The sequence below is a fragment of the Python bivittatus genome, unplaced genomic scaffold, assembly GCF_059951505.1.
Source record: "Python bivittatus isolate LINGU-HERP-01145 unplaced genomic scaffold, Pbiv_v1 ctg000100_np1212, whole genome shotgun sequence".
Taxonomy (NCBI): Eukaryota; Metazoa; Chordata; class Lepidosauria; order Squamata; family Pythonidae; genus Python; species Python bivittatus.
In genome coordinates this window covers 1,509,530-1,531,463 of record NW_028277038.1, presented here as the reverse complement: position 1 = coordinate 1,531,463, position 21,934 = coordinate 1,509,530, and the positions used below count along the sequence as shown (strand labels likewise).

The 21,934-nt window shown below is 47.8% G+C and overlaps 1 protein-coding gene across 1 annotated transcript in view; it reads left to right on the top strand.

The window, feature by feature from the left end:
* CUX2 (cut like homeobox 2) overlaps positions 1-21,934 on the top strand; it is a 39,911-nt gene that overhangs the window by 4,988 nt on the left and 12,989 nt on the right. Inside the window, exons 3-15 of the mRNA XM_088135144.1 lie at positions 4,058-4,136; positions 12,526-12,657; positions 13,644-13,764; positions 14,515-14,591; positions 15,421-15,487; positions 16,603-16,651; positions 16,781-16,885; positions 17,505-17,696; positions 18,201-18,259; positions 18,709-18,757; positions 19,919-20,018; positions 20,639-20,790; positions 20,873-21,287. Coding sequence (XP_087991270.1) covers positions 4,058-4,136; positions 12,526-12,657; positions 13,644-13,764; positions 14,515-14,591; positions 15,421-15,487; positions 16,603-16,651; positions 16,781-16,885; positions 17,505-17,696; positions 18,201-18,259; positions 18,709-18,757; positions 19,919-20,018; positions 20,639-20,790; positions 20,873-21,287 — 1,597 coding nt within the window. The remainder of the gene's footprint in view (positions 1-4,057; positions 4,137-12,525; positions 12,658-13,643; positions 13,765-14,514; positions 14,592-15,420; positions 15,488-16,602; positions 16,652-16,780; positions 16,886-17,504; positions 17,697-18,200; positions 18,260-18,708; positions 18,758-19,918; positions 20,019-20,638; positions 20,791-20,872; positions 21,288-21,934) is intronic.

The window sequence follows — 21,934 nt, the reverse complement described above, 5'->3', positions numbered from 1 at the left end:
AGGAGGCTCTATGGGGCTCCATCTTCCATGTGCAATTCTGCTGTGATTTTCTGATGCTCCTTCAGTCTTTCTGTTACCAGGGGAGTCATCCATGGAGGGACGGAAAGGAGGAATGGCTGCAGGGTGTCCGTTAGCTAGTTGTGCTAAGAATCTCCTGAGTCCAGGAAACCTCGGGGGTCTGCAACGTTGGCACCGCCACAGAGGAGGCCTTACAAGAAGAAACAAGGAGAATAGGCAAAAATAGAATTTAGGGAGAGTTACTGTTATGTTGTTGTTGCTGTTACGAAGTGACCATTTGAATTAAAATATAATCTATCTGGGTTGTTTGAAAAAGAGAAAAGCAAGCGTATTGCCCAAGCTTTCTTCAGTTGCAATTACACCTGGAGGCAATGTTGCATTTTTAAACTGTTTGTGTATAAATGCACCCTGATCTTAGGCAAAATATCAACAGAGAGATTGAGGGTAGGAGGAAGGAGAAGGGCAGAGGCAGAGGCAGAGGCAGAGGCAGGAGGCAACCTTTTTTTAAATCTGTCAATTGCAATAATATTTTTGCTTCTCAATGTTGCTTTAAAAAGAGAGAGAAAGGGGGGGAGAGAGAGAGAGTTGGCTTGATAAGGTATAATCATAGCATAGAGGCCAGTCTGACAGTAGTAATTAATTAGGCCATTATGTATTCTACGGTGATAATTGCTTTGCTGGAAAGTCACCAGCCATGGAAAAGACCTGGAGCAGAAATGTAATTCATCAATCTTGCGTCGTTGCGGAAAGCACAGTTGTGTTTTCTCTCACCTTGAGTCGGTATGCATGGTAGAAAGAAACACGCAGAGAAAGAAAAAGTTAATGATACATTGATGTATAAAAGTGAGAGGAGGCTGGGGAGGTTTCAGATTCCAGGGAGTAGGGAGCAAGGACCGAATACGTGTGTCGGCGGGGCGGGTACGTTGACTCCCTCGCTGATGCTTCCAGCTTGGTCAGGCGCCGAGAGGCAGTGACTCCAAGGGCCAGAAACAGACGGACACGAGCAAAAATCACTTGGCCAGCTTGGTGTACTCTGTGCCTTCTTAGGGCATCTGGATTCACTTTCCAGCTCTGGCTTGAGCAAACTCTGAGTGTGTGCCAGGGATGTGTCATTTCACACGGGAGCCAAGCCGGAGCAATTGACGGGGCCAGCTAAACCCTCGTTGCTTCCTTAGATTACCTGGTTTATCTCAGCGGGAGCTCCTTTTTCTTTTGGTTCATTGGGCAGGTGATGAAGCACCTGGACCTTTCAGCTGGGTTCTCAGGACGGCGTGTTGGGGCCCCTTCGGTTTGCTCAGCCTCAGTTCTTTCAGAACCTAAGCCAGTACAGAAGGTGCAGTGAGGGGAATGGAGGAGGAAAGATCTCTCATTCTTGTACTTATTCCTGTTTCCCGGAGCAGGTATGGGAAGCTTCAAGATTGTTGAGGGGGCACTTTAAAAAGTAGGAGTCCAGGAGCTGCAATGGGCAGGTCAGGGACCTACTGACATCACCAAAATGGGTGGGTTCTTTCCCCCCAATCTTAATATCTGATCTAACCTTCCCCCCCCCCCCAATTCTCCAGCTATCAAGCTAGCATTCTTCCATGATTTGCCATCAGAATTTGGTGACCCAGAATTTCTGGGTTTGTCAAAAAACAACAACAACAATGTCTTGGAGGGCTGCATGTAGTCTGCATATGGCCCAGCTCTGCTTTGAATGACTCCCCTTGATTCAGCTCTTCATGGAATGAACTGTGGTCACTGGTACAACTAAAAGAAATGGATGAGAGCAGAAGGAATATTACTAGGGATGGAAATAGCATCCATGAAGAGTCAAAACTGACCATCTAAGAATGGAGCTTCAGTCTGTTTCATTCTGGAGTGGTCCAAGTATTTCTCGCAAAATGTCTGAGGAGCATGTGGGATATGGAGCTGTTTTCCATGGGCTGGACATGAGGATGAGATCACTGGTTCTTCCCAGATGGGCAGTGCTGGGGTTTCCCTTCCTAAGAACTATTTGTTGAGTTCAACAGGGAGAAAACTCAAGGACCTGGAGATCTTAGGGTCTGTCAGCCTACCATCCTAAACAGCTGGATTGAGCTGAGGGAGGTTTAGACAAAGAAAGGGCAAGCTTTTGGTTGATGAATGCCAAATTATAGTTGTGCTGTGACATTTACCTTTCTCCTTTTATTTATGAGTAGAATAAGAATAAGCACAAGTCAAATTCCAGTGAGTACTCCATCAGGATCAAATTGCTGAAAATGTTGCATTTAAACCAGATAATGGAAGTGGCCACTGTGGCCAAGTGGAGCTGCAAGACAGACAGATATGGGGACCTGCAAGAACTTTTTCAACTCCTATAAAAGTTTCCCAAATAAAGATGGCATCTTCTACTCTAGAGAAGCCTTCCCCAGTTCTGTCTTGTCCAGATGTGTGGGACGTGGACCCCTATAATTCTGCAACCATTGGAATTCTGGGAGCCGCAGTCCCAATACATCTGAAGGATCTCCGATTGGGGAAGGTGTGCTAAGCGCTCAGAAGCCCTACCGCATGGATTATTCTACATATGCAGACCTGCTCCCTCTATTTTATAACAACTGTAACCGAACCAGGATAGAAGTCTTTTTAAGACCCTCCAAGGCTGATTCTGGATTTGTGGAAACTGACTGGGAAATGCTTGGTAAAATTTCTGCTCCAGAAATTTCTGCTCCATCTGGAAGTATAAAAAAATGGAAGAAACATGCATGAATGCTTAATGCCACAGGTTATGCAACACCCACCACAAATGGGATGGAGGGCCTGGAAGCAGCGAAGGCCGCTTGCTCAGGTGGCTGGAGAATTGAAAATGCCTGCTGCTTCTGTTCTGAATGACAAGCAATTTAAATTCGGTCTTGGGTGAAAGATTTGCAAGCTCTTTTTTCCTTTCAAGCCTAAGGTGGGGGGAGGAACCTTCCTTTCCGTCTTTCCTGGCCCTTGGATTAGTTTTCCTGCACTAGAGGTTACTTCACTAGAAGATTATCAAGGTAGTGAGGTGGGATTGGGGGCAACTATTTGTGAAGAGGATGGCTGAGGATTGTTTGATTTCTAGGGGACCGTTTGCAGTTGAAGATATAGCTGGATGTCTGGAATAACACACAGGGTTGGATGGGCAGCATTTTTGCTGATGGAGATATGCTGGACTTTTCTAATTTTTTGCTCCAGAAGACTTTCACAGTGAAAAGACAAGTGGCAGGATGGGGAAATGGTTTCATAAATCAGCTATATGAAGGCTATACAACCTGAAGCCCCTAGACCAGTGTTTCTCAACCTTGGCAACTTTAAGGTGTGTCCACACATCTCAAAGTTGCCAAGGTTGAGAAACACTGCCCTTGACTGCATTTGTCACACACACAAATCCCAAGCTACAAGCTTTCCACAAGTTAAGATTTCAAATGTATGTGATGCTACAACTGCATCATTGTGGCTGCCATTTTGAGTTTTTGGACCACAACCTCTGGTGTGACTAGCCTCTTTAGTTACTTATTTCCTGCCCGTGAGGGAACCGAAAAATGACAGGTGATGTTTCTCTGACTTCAGCAGATGAAAAAGCCCCTGCTTTTGCAGAATGAAAAGAGTAAATAATGCATAAATAAATGAGCAACGTTACAAGGACATGAGTGTTGTTCTGCCTTTGGGTGGGAGAGCAGGCAAGAGGCAAAAATGTTTTACTCCCGCCGAGTGGGAGATGGGCTCCTGCTACTTCAAGGGGAACCTCTTATCTCCTTTTGCCTTTTGGCAGGAACCTCTCCTGCCGGGACTTTAAATACATAAATATTTGCTGAATCAAAAATAGAGGAGGGATTTTTTTTCATCTGCTGTGTCTGTTCCCTTGTTCTGTGAACTTAGCAATGCCATCTTTTATCCCCAAAACATGGTGAGTCCTACACGGCTTTCTTTCCATCCAGTGTTCTTAAAGTAATGATTATCATTTCCGTAACCAGTGAGATACAGTTTTTATTCTGGTTGTTCCTTTTGTCTTGATGGTTTCTTGACTGTGGTCTTGTTTTTATGTTTCCCTCAGGTGGTTGCTCTCAGCAAAAGGACCAAGGAAGCCGAGGCAGCGTTCCTGAGTGTTTACAAGCAATTAATCAAAGTACCAGGTATGGACGCTGGGTCTCCTTTTTCAGAAAGGCTTCGAAGGGGTAGAATTGTTCTGAACCCCTGGTTGCTGTTCCTCCTAGGTTGGTGCTACAGAGAAGCTATTTATTAATCCAGTGTTTCTCAACCTTGGCAACTTTTAAGATGAGTGGACTTCAACTCCCAGAATTCCCCAGCCAGCCTGAGTGGCTGGGGAATTCTGGGAGTTGAAGTCCACTCATCAGAACCAAACAGTCCTGCATTCCTGCAAGACCCAAGGGAAGGAAAACACCGACGCCAGTTTGCACTGTGAATTAAGGATGTTGCCCATTTTCTCAGTAGAGTGAAACTTGATTTAATGGACCCCATGGAGCAGACTTCAGATACAACAAGCCAAAGATCTGACCAAAATAGCAGCCATGTTAGTCTGGATGAGGCAGCTCAGTTGACGATAGTTTCACATCATTTATGGTGGTTGGCATCATTTGCGTGACAGCATAATTAGCAGATGACATCATGGAATGCAAGTAGTTCAGGTGTAACGCTTGGGAGTAAGGGGTAACAGAAACTTCCTCTCCTATTTGGTCCTTCCCGATCATAGTTCTGTCTCTGCAAATGGAAGGGGGCTGGTTGCCTGATTCCCTGGCAATGCAAAGTTTGCAAACTTTGGTACATGGGAGCACTAGAGGCCTGTCAGTTTTTCATGTTCGTTGCTCAGCCAGAGGTTGGTCATTACAACAAGAGACATAATGCTTCAAAGGTTGGTCTAATTGTTGGTGGAACGTTCAAAACCTGCAGGAGACCTGAGGAAGAATTTCAGGATTTGGGCACCATAAAGTGGTTGAAAAAAGTCGTCTTTTTTCAAGTTGCGTCATTAGAGATTTTAATCAAAATGCGAAACTGTATTCATCCTATCCTTCATAGTTGGCCCCTAAATTGGCTGTTCTTCATGCAAACAGTGCAGGGCAGCTCCAGGTGCTTTGGGGAAGTGCCCTTACAACGAACACAGAGAAACATCTCTGCCATCCCTGTCTTTCCACGCTGGAGCCAAATCTGCCCTGACGCTAAAGAAAGGAGCGCATTTGTTCACGCCTCGTAATAATGCTGCTGCGGTAGGCGGTTGTCTCATTGGCAGCGTGTTCACCCTCTCCCCAGCAAAGGGCAGACAGTAGAATTTAGAGGCGATGAGCTTCGGCATTGCAGTGAGCGTTGCGCCCTCAGAGGCACTCTTGATCTGGTCGAGGACTTCAGAGAGAGAAGGAAGGTGCTCTTTAAAGTTTGTGACTCCTGGTCTGGAATTCAGCATCCAAGGGGAAAAGCACTTCCTAGCCCTCGTGGCTTGAAGTTAAGCTTGCGGAAGCAGGACCCCCTTATTAATGAAATGGTAGAAGCCAGAGGGGCATCTGATCAGGTCAGCAAAGCTATCTGCACGTTCCTGTATCTGATACATATTTTAATTCCAGTTTGGTGTATTGGGGTTATCTGTGCGTGTGATTCCTCCCGGCAATCTGATCTGCTTTCAGATGGCAATATTTTTGCCCAGGAAACAATCACCTCAAGATCATTTTCCGAGTGTCTTCGTAAAGACAGGCTGGCTTAGGGTTAGGCTTCGGCGGTCTGAGGATCGGTTGGCCGTAGGGGCTGCAGACTGGTGCGGCGGTGTGCACATAACTGGCCACCCGGCCAGTTTCTCCGCTCCAGATCAATGCAGCAGCTTCAGCTGGGAGCGCAAGGGCAGAACCCGAAGCAGAGTGTTTTGATTTGTTTCCGGCTGTAACCATTCTCTGTCCTGAGCAAAAAGCCCCTTTGATCTTCCTGCCCCGTGATGAATTCTATGGCGATGCAAAACCTGCAGGGCATCTAACTGCCTGAGAGTTCCTGCAGGGGCATTAATTCCCTTTTCAGACATTTAGGCACATCCCAGAGGGTTTTCATTGTCCCTGGGGGGGCGGGGGGGAGGCCAGAAACCTGCGTGCCTCCCTCGTTCTCTCTCTCCCTCTCCAGGAACCTGAAATTCAGGGGGGTGTATTCTGCGCTCTGGGATCAGACCCCTTTAAGAAGGCGGCTTTGCCTGTTTCTTCCTTCCCCAAGCAAACTCTCCTTGCAGGCCCTCTGGTCTGCCTATAAATATCTCAGAATATTGGTCAGCAAGGAGATTCTTTGGGGAAGATTTCAACAGCTGGGAAAGAGTTCCCAATCTGACCCTTATGCCGTTCTCTCCCTCCCTCCTCCTCCTCCTCCTCCTGCCTTTTCTCTTTCTCTCTCTTTTGAAGTTTGAATGGCTTCTGTCTGTGCAAACCTCACGCGAGAAAAAGTGTGATGGCTCAGCAAGTATTTTGATACACTGAGCTTGGGATTGTGTGTCTGTAATTACAGGAAGAGGGAAAAAATCATAAATTTTTCTGATATTGTTCACACAGATGTGGTGTGGTGAAGCGGGATATGCGTGCATCTCTGTTGGACATGGATAGAAGAGGGAGGGTGCAAAGGAAGCAGTAAAATCATGTTAAAAGCATAATTAAAGTCATTGTTGCCGAGAATGGATTGATTTAAGTTCCATTTTAACTTGCACGGCAGTGACAACTGATTTCTTCATTGTCTTTTACACGCATTCCTCCCTCCCTACGGGAACACAACGGGCTGGAAAAGAACCTAGTTAGTTAAGTAAGGGCCGGGCTGTGCCTACGTGGAAAACCTAAATACTTTGGATAGGAGGTGGAACTGAGCTTCATGGGGATTTCAGGTTGCTAGACCGCAGGTTGCCAATGTCTGAGTATGGGTGGGTAAACCCCTTAGATTGCTTATGTGCTTGGATTTGATAAAATAAACTCTGTTTACATCCTCACATGTCACTGCTAAACGAAACTGCCAAGATCAAAGGCTGGGTCCCTCCAAATGCCTGACTTTGAAGGCACACCGCAAGATACGCAGCCCCAAGCCTGTCCCAAAAGTTGCAGACCGAAGATGCAACTTCGGATCCGAACCAGCAGGTTCTTTCAGTTGGTCCACAGTAAAAAGTGCAGAGGCCTCTTAAAGATGGGCTGTTGCTTGTCCAGACATTAGCATTTGCCCCGGTGCAAATGGCTTCATTAGGGACTTCTCCTGGGCCTGGCGGGAAATGCACGTGTGGACAGTCAGGGACCTGGTGAGGAACCCTGAATTCTTTATCGTTTTATGTCCTGGCTGCATATAGGAAGATCTGCCTCCTGGGTGCAGGCAGTGGCCAACGCTTAGAGTTTCTGTCCTGTTGGAAGGACCTGGATGACCTCTCAGGAACCGCAGCACTTGAGGGCACGCTGTGGTTGGAGCTGGCCTTAACCGCAGATGACGCACACAGACGTTTCTTAATGGGAAGCAGCTACGGATTGTGGCAGACTGCAGGCAGAGGCTGGAAGGCAACGCTGGAGGGGAGGGGAGGGGGTATCGTATGAAGCAGCTGCTTGCCGATCAGCCAAAGAATGGATGAAAATAGGGAGGAGATGTGGATGTGTTCTTAAAAACCAGACCCCATGGATTTCAGTCTCATAAGTCTAGTAAAGCCATCAGCAATGGGGAGAATGGAAAGGGGGCTGTCCTGTTGCTTGAATAGAATGCGCAAAGGTGTTTCATGCTGAAAGGACATGAAGCCCAGGCTCTCCACTGCAGTGGCCAGGGGCTACAGGCATTAGTTCCTATCAGCCCCAGCCAGCAAAGCTGATGGCAAAGGATTGTTGGAACTGTGGTCCAGCAATAGTCTGCAGGGCACAGGTTGGAGGCCCCTGGCAGTGGCTGTCTCCTTCTCACTTCCACTTTTTGAACTGGAAATGCTGATGAAGAGATCTGCATCTTCCTGAAGGCAAGTCCATCCTCCGGCCTCAAGCTGCCACCTTTCCCTTGGGATCATACAGTGGAAAGCAGGTAAGGCTTTGAATCATTTGCCCACTGAATAATTCGAGCTTTTCTCTCGCAAGGCTGGAATGTAAATTTGTTGGGGCTAAGTTCAGGGGAGATAAAAAGAGCGGTTCCTTCTGACGGTGCATCCTTTGCTGGTGGAACGAGCAGCCCAAAGAAGTAACTGTTTGGCCTGGAGGACCACCAGAAAGGGCTGGCGGGGAACAATTGCCCAGCGGCTGGCTGAATGAAGGAGCAACCCAGCTGAGATCCAGCGATGCTTGCAGCAAACAGGTCTGCAAGATTTTCCCATCCTCTGAGCAACTTCTCAAAATCAGAGTTTTCCCCTGGGGAAGAAAAGCCAAGGTATTCTTTGAGATCTTTTTCAGATGTCTGTGGATTGTGACAAGCCTTTAGAAAATCTGAAAGGCGTGAGAACAGAGCTCTCTGGAAATCTTTGCAACCCCTTGTCGCAAGGCATTTTATTTTCCTCTCTCTCTCTCTCTCTCTCTCTCTCTCTCTCTCTCTCTCTCTGCCTATCTTTAAAGTTAATATTTTGCTTGCTGGAGAGTCATAGCGAGTCAGTACTTTATTACACCAAAGGCTGAGCTGAATAGAGCAGGTAGAGGGTCTCTTTTTCCTTTATTCTTTAGCTGGCTGGCCCAGAAACTATACCTAGGATAAATGATAGTTTGTGCACAATGTTTAACAATGTCCCCCCTAATAGCTGGACATTCAAATAGGTGGACTTGTGTTTTTCAATTCCTTAGTTACCTGAGAGGAAGAAAACCCTGAGTTTAAGACATACCACCTCAGAATCCTATTTTTCAAATGCAACATCTCACTGTATGCCAAAAAATCATACATTGGGGGAAGAAATGTACTAAATCTCAGTACAATCCAGCACTTTCACCCGGCTTACTGAGTTAAAATGGCACCTCCTCTTTTCAGAATTAATGCTGTAGTGGGATGGGTTCCCAGGGGTTGCCCCTAAGCCAAAGCACCCCCTCTTTCATTGTAATCTGAGCCTTGCGTTTGCTGTGCAGAGGAGGCTGCATTGACCTAGTAGCCGTCTTTCCTAATAAACCCTTGAGGTTGTTAGAAAACAGGGACCAGCCCAAAGTCACCGGGTGGATTTTCTGGGTTGAGCGTGAACTTGAATCTGGGTCTCCTGGTCTGCTACAGTTCTGGAACTGGTTGTCCTAGGGTTTCCAGCTGGTCATGGGGTCATTCCAGCTGCTGGACTGGGTTAGGCGCCTCTGGCCTCATCTAGGAAGACCCATCTTCACGTCCTCGCCTTTGGCTCTGCTGCTACTGCTCCTTGCGACCCCCTTCACTGAGAAAGGTTGGACCTCCAACCCCTTTGCTCTGCCCTCAAGCAAAAGCCACTCAACCCACCTCCCGGAGACGAGGCAGTTGGAATTCCTCCTCATCAGCTTGCACCCTGAAGCGTGTGGCTTAATGGTCCGTATCGTTATCTTAGCTCTCAGAGCTGCAAATGTTATTAGCAGCTGTAAAGTTAGCCGTCCTTTGTCTTCTGTGCTCCTCCAAGACCAGCTACGCTCCACGTCTCCCACTGACGACCCACTGCAGCTGGGGTGTCAACAGGTGGATCGTCCGGCTGGCAAGAGATGCAGCTGCCCTTTTACTGGTGCTGGATTTATGGCTTCCACTTCACAGCACTACCACGAGGAAGTTTTCTTCTGCTGCATCTTGGGCCCTGGCAAGAGAGAAACCGGAACCGTCTCTTTGGGGCTCAGCTTCTTAACAGGCACCTGTGAGCATCTGACAAGGCTCAGACAGAGGTGTCATGCTGAAACATTTATGCAAGAGCTCCTCGCTGAAGCGATTCACTGACAGCTTCTTCATCGCATGCATGTTTCTTTAACAAGGTTGCATCCTGCCTTCCTATCCTTGTAGAACTCAAGGTGAGTCCATGGTGGCCTCCCATCCAGGAAGGAAGCGGTTTTACCAGAACGTTTTGCTGTCTATCTGCAGATCTGGGTGATTTTTCCCTGTCTGGGCAAGGCTCTCCTCTCATTAAGAAATCTTCATTGATTTAAAACAGATTTGATTGATTACTCTGCTAAATCTGTGATGCATACGATTAAATCCGTAGCTTCGAGGAAGATGGCATCTTTTCACAGTTTTTTAGGTCATGCACCCCGTGCTTTCACTGCCCTGCTTTATGTTAAAAGCTGGAGGCAGGAGGACAAGGAGCCCCAGTGGAGAAGAGTGTTTCTTGGCTCGACTCTGGCACAACCATCAGGCGCAGTTGTAAAAACGACTTCTGGGCTACAAGTGCCAGTATTCGGTGATCCAATGGCCTCCAGACACAGGCAAGGATTAGAGGAGAAAAGGTCGAGCCTGTTGTGTTGGCCCCACAGTGCGTGTGGGAGACCGTGGTTTTCGTGATGCTGCTGGCATTCCATGGCGCGGGAGGGCCCAATCCAGGCCCCAGACAGATGCCACACTCCCCCCGCAAAAGAAGATGGAATGCAACCTGATTAAAATTGCGGGACAGCTCCTGAAAAATGGGGGTTCACCGCACTGGGGGTGGAGAGTGCCTGAGGACACTCTCTCTGCCTTTTTAGTTTGCACTTTTTAGCTTAATTTGAACCTTTTGTAGTTTTTAACCTATATATTTTTCTAGGATTTTCTAGTTTTTTATCTGTAACGGCGCCTAGAGTCATTTGTATAGTGAGATGGGCGGCATATATACATTTGAAAAATCAGTCAGTCCATCAGTCAACAGCAGCCCTGTGGCCCATTGCCTTTTCCAAATCCCTGTGAAGCTTCGTGTCACATCCAGGAGCATCACCTTGGGCATTTACCCACCCATCCCCAGAGGGAGGGAGGGACTGAAGGGTGGCATGGTTCAGTGAAGGGATAGTCAAGAAGAGTACCTGTTGCGGGAAAAGTGGCTGTTCCTTAGAGGTCATCCATTTTTTTGGGTGCTTTTTTCCCCAAAAAGGTTTGCCTGGCAACCCTAGGGAAATTTTGCTTTCTGTGACAAGGGCTAAATCGGTGTCATTGCTAATGAGGACAGTATGAAATGCAGGGTTGTCTCCAGGGTGTGGTCAGAAAGGTCAAGAAGGTGGCTGCAGTGCACATAAAAACAGGCAGAATTTTTTATTGCTCTGCCGCAGCTGCCATCTTGACTTTTTTGACCACACCCTGCGGACACCCCGATAAGATGGCTTCCATTTGATTTTCCTGACTTAATTATTATTCTAATTTGGAACATTATTTTTTGTGCCCAAATAATTGAGGGTTCATTTTACCACTGGCTTTATCTCGAGCGGTAGCAAGAAAAGGCTGATTTCCTTCCTTTGTAATATTTGCCAAATTTTGGACCAAGAAAATGGGACTTCCTCCCCCCCCCCCCAATCTGAAAAGAAACAAGGAAAAGGAAGAGAGAGACCATCAACACCATTTTTCGAATTTATTAAAAATGATCTGGGCTGGTAAATTAATTTGTTTGTGTCGTACAATGGCAGTGCAGATGGACTCATTAGCATGCACACAACAAATAATTATGGATGCATTTTTTAGCTGGCCTTCCTAATGGGTTTGCTGGGTTAATTATGTCAATGTATAATTACATTGGCCCGGGAGGCGTAATGGAGCACCCTTGCCAGGCAGCTCTGGCTAATAATGGCACATTGCCCCAGGAGAGGAACGGGCCTCTGTGGCATGCACCTGCTTACCTGGCAGAAATCACTTTGGCCCCTGCCTACCCCTGCCTAAGCAAACGGGCATTGTTGGCAAAACGTGCCGTTGGATGGAAACAGAGTCCAGGCCGGGGCACTGGGCAGGCCTGCTGGAGCCCAGGCTCACTAAGACTGGCAAGGAAGGGAGTTTCTCAGCGTGGCTCCCTTAGCCACGGACCCAGCTCTGCCCCTGGGTGAAGACAGCGCCATCCATCCTCTCACGGTTGGGCTTCTGACCTGGGCTACCCACTCTGCCACCGCGGGATGTTTTCCCTCCACTGTTCTGTGCTGAGGTCTGCGAAAGGCAAGGATAGAGAAGGAACAGAATATGACTATGGTTCAAAAACCAGTGTGCAGAACATGCCAGCATTGGGGTTTCTCTGTTTTATGGGTGGCAGAAATGCTTGAGAAAATCGTTGCCTCTACTTGTTGAAATTCTGAAATCCCACCACCACCACCACCCCCTCAGTAGGCCCACGTAGACAGAACCCATTTACGTCCTGTACAGACAGGGCTTAGAACCCCTTGGTGGTGATCTTTAGAGGCATCGTCACGTCTAAACAGGTCTGTGAACACGCCGTTAGTAACACCTACCGTTTTTGCGCTGGGGTTTCTTTTAAAGAACGCCGCTCTTTGCAATTTGAAAGCTTGAACTCGAGGATTTGTGGGTTGCCCTGTGTGGTAGAGCTGAGCTGACCGATGGCTTCTGGTGCCGAAGGAGCCCGGCGTAAGCATTGTCCCTTGGTTTCAGGAGGTGCGCGGAAGGCGCGTTCTGCCCCTGCCGGACCTCCAGGGTCACCTCCTGCCTTTCTCCTCTTCCCTCCCGCAGATCCTGTACCCGCCCTTGAAACAGTGAGGAACCTCGAAGGGCGGCACCAGCCACTGCATTGCCTTGGCCCTGAGAATCCCCCGCTGAAGGAGTTGAACGGGCCCTGGAAGAAGGAGCTGCTGTTCCCTAAAGGTACCCCAAATATCCTTGTTCTTCCGCTGGCTCTTTTTTGGATGCAGCAGAAGGGAGCCGGCTCCAAATGCAGGAGAAATGCAGTACAGGGAGAAATACAGAGGCCTGTTTTCTGGAGACCCCCCCAAGAGTCAAGTCAGGAGCCATTACGCTTCAAGGGTGTGCTTGGAAAGTGCATGGACAAGTCTTTGCATACGGTACTTCTGCTTTTCCCCAGTTTGGCTTCTCCTGCTTTGTCTGCCAAATAGCCCAATTAGTTCTTAATCTTGTCATCATCTGGCTGATAACTCCCATCTTGCACATATAAATTCTCGTTCGCTTGCTTTCTCCAACTTCCTTCTGCCTTGCTCTTCCACGAGCCCACCTGCCCCTGCCACTGGCATGGGGGGAAGGAGGCCATTCTCCAGGCTCTCTTTTAACCAAGTAAAGAGAGTCTGCAGAGGACAAATCCACCATGCCAGCACTAAGGTGCCCAGAACTGCCAGGGTACCCTCCAAGGGCCTTGGAGCCCTCAAAAAGATTTTTTTTTTAAATGCTGAATGTTTGCAAATCTCATCTGAGATTGTCTGAACTTTGTGTGATTTTGTGTTCCGTGTGATCTTGCTGAAACCTTAAAGGATTTCAGCAGTTGGAGATGGCGCTTGAAGCGGAGAAGGTGATGATTCTTCAGGCAGCGGGTCCCTTTTTGAGTCACACATATTCAGCAGCGCTCAGCTGCAGAGGAAGCACCACCAAGATTGCAGAAGACCTGGGCTCGGCATTCGTTGCTTGTCTTCATCAAGAAGATGGTTACGCTGCTCTGCCTCTTCTAATACCAGGGCAGTCAAATAGACCTGCTCCCCCACGTCCTGTGAGCCTCGCAGATCTGCTGCCCGTTGCCCACAGATGAAATGATTTGAAGGAGGCGGCCAGCGATGTTAACTAGCTGGGAAGGCCTCTCCTGTTTACACCGATCCTATTGCTGATGTGGCTTTTTGCTCCCCCAGAGCAAACAGAAGGAACCCTTCCGGCTGGACTCGCAGTTTCAGAGGCCAAGCTCGCTGGCCTCAACAGCACAGCGTTGCTGACCGACTCATTGCTGCAGAGAAATGAGGTTGAGAAGCAAAAGTACGTGAGTAGGAGCTAGGAGAAGGGTGAAGACAGGAAGGGAGATGGGAGGGTTGTCATCTTCAAAAGGAAACGTAAAGGAAACGTAAGGACAGAAGGAGGGCAGGAGGTGGTTAAGCCCAGCCCTGTGCACAGCCGAGTCGGCTGCGTTTCAGGCTCCTCCTCCCACCTTTTCCAAGATCTGCAAAGGTTGACTTAGCTCCATGGTCTGATAGAAACTGCCCTGCAGCGACATTTATGCTGCCTGAGGATTTAGAAGGAAGGACCAATTTTATGTAAGAAGCACCAGTTCTTCCTCGGTGGGCTCCAGAGAGCTTGAAAAACCATTCCTCTACAAATTAATGAGACTCTGTCGCTGCAGTTCAGGCGCAACCCTAACCCTAATAAATAATAAAACCCGTGAACCAAAATCTGTCAGCATGAGGCACTTTTCACAGATTTTCCTTATGAAAAGACCCAACTCCTCTTTTTGAAGAATTTAGGGGACTTTATCTCTAGAAAGGGATAAAGTGAAAAATCCCCTCCCCGCCCCTTTTTTAAAAATTCTCTCAAATCAGAGGAGGTCTCTAGATGTATTGGAAAACAAGAGATAGCTTCCTCAGCCAGTATACTCAGCTTCCTCAATTCAGTATATTGGGAAGGATGGGAGGTACATCAAAGGGGATGGACATCTGGCTGGGGAAGGGTGCTTTGTTCCGGGCTCTGATGTGGGTGCCTTGTCCAATCAAGGTGATACATCTCTTTTCTCAGGGGCCTTCAAGAAGCCCAGTTCACTTTGGCCAGTCGGCTGGGGGAAGCAGAAGAGAAGATCAAAGTCCTCCATTCAGGTACTTTAACAATCGATGGAGACTCAGTAGAAGGTAGCAGAAGCACTTCCCGTGGCTTCCTCCTGCTCCACGTTAATTCTCTGTGGATTCGTGCATTTGTGAAGCTCAGCGTGGCACCTTCTCTCTGCTCCACTTAGCTCTTAAGAAAAAGCAGCTTTTTTTTTTTTTGTATCTATTGAAAGATCACCTATTCACTTGGAGCTGCGCCCAATTTTCTTTGCTTCTCCAACGTCTGGCGTTTTCTCTCAGACATTGGAGCGATGGCCCAGTCTCCCTCTCTCTTTCTTTCAGTCTCTCAGATTCTTTCCTTTTTATGACAACTTCATTCTGAATCTTAATCCAACCCTCAACTGAAATTAGCATTTTGATCAGACTGGTTGCCTGTGCCTGCATGGAAGAGAGAAAGAGCACTTGTATTCAAAATGATTTCTGAAAATGTAAACCTCTGCTACCTAATAATGAAATCTATCCTTTGAGTTCATCCAGAAATATTGGTCTTAACTGAAGAGTTGATTAGGCGTTGCAATCTCTCTTAATCCACAATCCAGAAAAGTAGCAATGCGAACCAGGATGGCACATGCCAGATGCCAAGATCTATAGCTCATAGACAGATTTTCTGCTCAATTCTAAGCCTGGAGATAGTTGGATGAGCCAATGGGTCTACAAAAATCTCCATTTTTTCCCCTCCTAATTATCCAGTTTATGACCGAAGTACTTACTAGCCCTGAGCAACGTTCTTTAAAATAACTTCATGGTACGTGTTTCTGGGACAGTCCAGGATGAGCACTTTCTTACTCTCTGGTTTTATGTTCTCCCCGTTGCTGGCCAGCACTAAAGGCTACCCAGACGGAGCTGGTTGACCTGAGGTGTAAATATGATGAAGAAGCAGCTTCCAAGTAAGTTGGTTTGCTTGTTCTGTTCAGTCAGATGCGTTTGTCTGTATAGCTCATGTCTCCCAGTCAGGCTGAGAGGATTATGGGATGTATCACCTTGTGTCCAAACAGGAGAAGGTTCAGATGAATATTTGAAAAGGACTTAATAAATAGGGAGGCTTAAGAAATCGTAGAAGCTGGGGAAAAATGTCTGTATCTTTGTGTCTGTGATAAGAAGAGAGATGCAAAGCAACTCAATCCTCCTCCTCCTCCTCCTCCTCCTCCTCCTCCTCCTCCTCCTCTCTGTTCACTGGCATCTGAAATAGGAGATTTTTCTGCCTTGAGAACTTTTGACAAGGAGGAACAATATGTGCAGATCTCCAGTCTTGCCCCATAAACATCCCCTGATTTTGTTTCACATACTTCATGAAACCCATGCTTGTTTAATGTTTATATTCCTTGGGTGCAAGCCATTTTGATTTTCTGAAACAAGGCAGAGCTTTCTATTTTCAGGCAGGCTGCTCAAGATGTGTGTGTGTGTGTGTGTGTGCGCGCACGTGCACACACTGGCACGTGTGGCTTCTTCCTCCCCCCTTCCAAATGTTTCCAGCATTCTCACTGATGTTCTGCCATAACTACAATCCCCAACGTTCTCTTTTCTCATATGTGACTGTGCTAAGAACACTTAATCATATCATACCAAACCAGATTGACTTTGATCGTGTCATGTGTGCCCTTTTGGCACGTGGTACGAAATAACATTGCCTTTGATCAAGACTGGGGCTTGTGCCTGCTGAACGAGGAGGAACGGAAGGGGAGGAAGGGCGGACAGGCATTTTGGCGCTGTTTTCCGTCCTTTTTAGAGGTGAAAGGAGGAAAAGACCCCAGACTTTCTGAGCTTCATTCAGTCCCCCCCCCCCACATCTAACATTTAAGTCATCCTGTAGTGAGATTCATTGGAGACTAGATAAAATATGACAGATCAGAAACTCTGGATGTTTGCTTTGCCATGACAAGCTGAGGGGCACCTTTGTCGCTTCGTGCTTCTTTGCCCCTTCTGAACAAATGGCGACATCTGTTCCTAGTTGCCTTCGTAGTTGCTTTTGGAGTCAACCGTAACTCTTGTCTTCTTGCCCTAGGACAGATGAAGTGGCCATGATAATGACAAATCTTGAGAAGGCCAACCAGGTGAGTGACAGGCAGTAACGGGGAGAGGGCTTTGGCTTATAAACAAAAACAGCTGGAAGGTCCGAGGAAATGGATGGGTGGTGTGATGTTTCAGCCAAAAGCTCTGACTGCTGATTCTTCTCTTTATAGAGAGCCGAGGCTGCCCAGAGGGAGGTGGAGAGCCTGCGGGAACAGCTTGCCTCTGTAAACAGCTCCCTTCGCTTGGCTTGCTGTTCTCCCCAAGGACCTAGTGGGGTGAGGACCAGAAGAGGACCCTCATCAATCAGACTTGGAAAGTCGCCCCATGTGGGAGTTTCCAGAAGCACAGATCTTCAACTTCCAGAATCCTCAGTCATCCCCCTAGGAATTCTGGTTCCAATCGGCTTGGTGCAGACTAGGCTAATCTAGGCCAAATATTGAGAAATAATTCAGTTTTGGTGTGTGGGCTTCCAGGTCTTGAGTTAGGAACTAGGGTGTCTGAGGCTGGGGTCTAGCCCATTTGCTGCTAGAGTCTTGTCTGCCTCCAGCACCTCCTTCTGCTTTAGAATAGGAACAGGCAGTATGAAGCCTCCAGGTTGGTCTCCTGCTTGTTGAAAGAGCAGGACCTTCTGCTGAAGCCCCCAGCTGAGGGACTCTGCTGGTTCTGAAGTCAGAGATGGCTTCACAACAGGTAGCCACCTGCAACTGATTTGTTTTGGTGTGCAGACGTGTGTGTTTCACAAGGATGCATGAAATGGCCTGTCTACCATTGGCCGAAGGGACAAAACAGGATGTAGTGATTTGGAGGAGTCCCCCACTCCAAGTCCTTATTATTGCTAGCTAGAGAATTCCTCAGAATTAGTACATTCTTCCCTGAAATGCCTTCTTTTTGCAGGATAAAGTGAATTACTCTTTGTGTCCGGGGCCACGGCTAGAGGCAGTGCTTGCTGCCAAGGATCGGGAAATCCTTCGACTTCTCAAGGAAATTCAACATTTGCAAAACTCCATGCAAGAAATGGAAGATACTTCAGCCAATCAAATTGCAGACCTAGAACGGCAGTTGGCAGCCAAAAGCGAGGCCATTGAAGTACGTATCCTGTGGGCGTTTCTGTTGCATTTCCCCAAGAATTGGGTGGGTGGGTGGAATTAAATTGAATCCTTTCTCCTCATCTCTCTAAGATTAAAAGAAAAGAGATTCAGGTAAATTTTCCAAGGGTTAAAATGGGTTGAAAGGATTTTTCATCTATTTTAATCTAAGCCAGATCACCAATTACACACTGTAATTTGTCCAATCACTTAGTTAAAAACGAAAAAAGGGTGAATAAGTGCCATTGTCTATAACACAGACAAAATTTGAATAATTCTTGTGCTGGGCTAATGATGTGCTAGATCAACCTTTTCCAGGTTGTCAAGAGATGATGAGATCCATAGTTCAATATATCTGGAAGACCTGGAGGAAAGCTCTGCCTTTCTTTTCTTCTTAAGATTTGTTTCAGGCCATAAGCAACTTCTGACTTTGAACTAGGATTTTTAAATATATCTGTATATGTGCATATGCATATCTCTCCCTATGCATTTGTATATTCTTTAGAAGTTGGAAGAAAAACTTCGTGCCCAATCAGATTACGAGGAGATCAAGACAGAATTGAGGTAGGGCTCCCTTTCTCTGGACTACATCGAACGCCCAAGCTCTGTGCAGTAGCTCTTCCCTAACCAAGTGAGATTCTCAGTCCGTCCTCAGAAGTTTAGCTCTGGATGGCTATATTGCCAGGCATTTCTCAGCCCTGCTTCCAGGAGAAGGAGATGAAAAGGAGCAGCCAGAGATCTCCGGACCCTCCCTTAGGGTTTGGATTCAGGAGTCTCTCTGGGGGGGTAGAAATCAGATGTGGCCTAGGCAAAGGTGTCCCATCAGGTGGGCTCATCCTCTGGGGGGTAGATGAACAGAGAGAAGCACCACTATCTCAGTGGTTGTGGCCACATCTTGTTCCTTCTTGCTTTATATCTTCAAATCTAGCTGTGCATGAAGAAGCAGACATTGAAGTCCTGCTTGGACGTTATTCTTCCAGCTTGCTCCTAATTGTCACTCTTTCCTTCTCCAGCATTTTGAAAGCCATGAAGCTGGCCTCCTCTGATTGCAACCTGTCCCAGGCAAGTTGGAGAGCTTCCCGACTGGTGTACACACCTTAGCTTCAATCTCGATCAGATTATTCTGCGGCGTGCGCTAGGCACGGCTGCTTTTAGAAAGTCTTTGCTGGCCATAAGTGGTTCAGAGTGTTGAGACCAGAAGGGTTGTCCAGAGCTGGAGATCAACACCTTGCAAAACTTCCCATTGACTAAAATATCTTCTCTGGCTTCTGAATATCTCCGGGCGTGGTGCAAAAAAAGAAAAAAGAAAAAAGAAAGAAAAAAGAAAAAAGAAAAAAGAAAAAAGAAAAAAGGAAAAAGGAAAAAGGAAAGGAGAAGAGAAGAGAAGAGAAGAGAAGAGAAAAGAGAAGAGAAGAGAAGAGAAGAGAAGAGAAGAGAAGAGAAGAGAAGAGAAGAGAAGAGAAGAGAAGAGAAAAAGAGGGAAGGGAAGGGAAGGGAAGGGAAGGGAAGGGAAGGGAAGGGAAGGGAAGGGAAGAGAAGAGAAGAGAAGAGAAGAGAAGAGAAGAGAAGAGAAGAGAAGAGAAGAGAAGAGAAGAGAAGAGAAGAGAATCACTAGGACTAATAGGGTCTTCTTCTCAGATATGCCTGGTCATTAAGGTCTACTAGGAAGGGTTTTGTCTGCATCCTGCCCACTTCTGTCCTCCCCACTATTTATTCTATATCCACCGAAAGTACTTCTGATGTAGAATAAATAATTCCTGGGGTTTTGGTGGCCCTTGCAGAGAAAGGTCGGTGCCCTTCCGTGGATCGTTTTTTATTTAGACCCTTTGGATCCACTGGACTTCCAGTTCCTGGGATGGTAGCTTTGAGCCTGTTTATTTCTTACATGTACCCCCTGCTTTTCCACCAGATGGTACTCAGAGCAGCGAAGAACAGGAAATTCACAGCAATGTGCAGAAACAGGAAAGTAGTACCCCGACTATCAGATGGTTGAACTAATTGCCATATTTTTATGTTGACTGGAACAAGTTCCTGATTTAATTGAGTTATTTTTGTTGATGGTTTTTGTTCCAAAGTAACAGTATCTTTTCATTGCTGCGGATAGCTGCCTAGGGTGGTGAGTGCGGAAAGTCAGGGTGCAACTTAAAAAGAAAACAAAGGAAAAGAAGGAACTGTGAGCAACGGATTCTAATCCTTGGCCCTCTTATTTATTTGCTTATGTAGAGTATCTCAAAACCCGCCGATGCGCTGTTTCTGGGGAAGGATTCCTTCTACCCATCTCGGAAGTATCTCTTGGAAAAACCAACCCTCACCACCAGTACTGGTAGGATGGGGAATGGATTGGCGGGGAGCCCAGAGGCGTGATTACAGAGGCCCTGGTTGGGACTATTTTTTGTTAGGGAGGGGAACGGACTAGAAGATACTTTCCCCGCCAGGAAGACTGAAGTGATGTTGCAATCAGGCGGTCACTGTGATTCAGGGAAGGCCGAGACATCCTTCTGCACTCTAGGCATCTAGCAAAGGGGTCAGGGTCAGTGTCCTGCCCAAGGGGGGGCGGCGAGAAGGGGCACAAGCAGCAGCTCTGCCCCCTTCCTCTCTCGGCCACTCATCTTTGCAATTACCTCGGGGCTCCCGGGGATTGTACAGTACACTCTCCAGTTTTTCACCTGACATGTCACTCTAGGAGCCTCGATCTGCTGGAGGAGCTGTAAACACACTTTAAATAAATGAATGATGGAGGAGCCGTGGTTCTTCCTTCGAAAAATAGTGGGTGGACAGCTAAGCGGGGACCCTTTCCTTCTCTGGCTTTGCCAGGCTGCCTGCATGGAAGACGTTCATAGCCGCCCGCCTGCGGGTGCTGCCCAGATCTCCTAATCTCCAGCCACCCGGGTTGAGGGAAGCTATAGTTGGGGTCTGTGTTCTCCCTTTCTCTTTGGTCTCTAGAGGAGGACCCCTCGGAGGACGAGTCGGTGAAGGACTCCATGGGCCCGGAGCAGTCCTACCCTTCTCCCCAGCAGCTCCCACACCCGCCCAGGGAAGACTCCACCTCCCCTCCCCTCCTCCAGCCCCTGTTGGGCCCCACTGTGGCTCAGGAGGTACTGAGGACCTTTTCTTTTGCCTCTTCGGGGCCAGGGTGCTGGCGCCCAGCGAGCCTTAGACTCCCTTCTCCCCCCACAGATGGGCCCCCCGGTGTACAAGAGCGAGAGCAACAGCCTGGGGAGCTTCCCCTCGGCCTTCTACGCTGCCAAGGGGCTGGTGTTACCCGGGAACCCCGGCCCGGCCAACGATGGAAGCCCCCCGAGCGACCAGTCAGAAGGCAGCAATTCCGGCTCTGTCGATGAAGAGCAGTTGGATACGGCTGAGATTGCTTTCCAGGTGAAGGAGCAGCTGCTGAAGCACAACATCGGTCAGCGCGTCTTCGGACATTACGTCCTGGGCCTCTCTCAGGGCTCGGTCAGTGAGATCCTGGCCAGGCCAAAGCCTTGGCGCAAGCTGACAGTCAAAGGGAAGGAGCCTTTCATCAAGATGAAGCAGTTCCTCTCTGACGAGCAGAACGTGCTAGCTCTGAGAACGATTCAGGTGCGCCAGAGAGGTGAGTGGTCCAGGCAGGAAACCGGGGCAGGGTGGGGGCGGGGGCTGTTGCTGACAGGCTTCCTGCTTTGAAACCGAAGCTCTGATTGCCTTCCCACCTCCTCTGTGATTTCCCAAGGAAAGACCAGCCAGTTGAGATAAGCCACCCTCAGTTGTGGTCTCCCTAGCGTACCCCTCTTTTCTCTCCTTCTTTCAAATGGTTGCGTGCAGGCTCCTTGTTGCAGAAGCCTGGCATGGTTCTCTTCAAGGCAGGAACAATCATAAGATTGGAACTGAGCAAGGCTCAAACCAGGCTCTTGGATATACAGCTGGGCTCCTCTGCAAATTAAGTGAGTTTTAATTAAGATAATACTGCTACCACTAATTGACTTGAACTAGGACACTGCTCGATTTTGGAGCCCCACCAAACGCACAAAGCAAATCTCAGAAGATGGCCAGCAAAACGTGTCTTTGAGAAGCTTGATTTGGAAGTTAGTGCTGACCCAGTGGAGCTGCAAGCAGGACATCTTTTATAGCTTGTCTTCTCAAGACTTCCAGACCAGTCATGTAATCTCAGAACCAGAATCGCTTCTGTTTCACATAGGCTGCTTTTCGCATCGCTTTGGGGGAAGGGTTACGGCTCAGCAGTACCAACGTGGCATGCAGAAG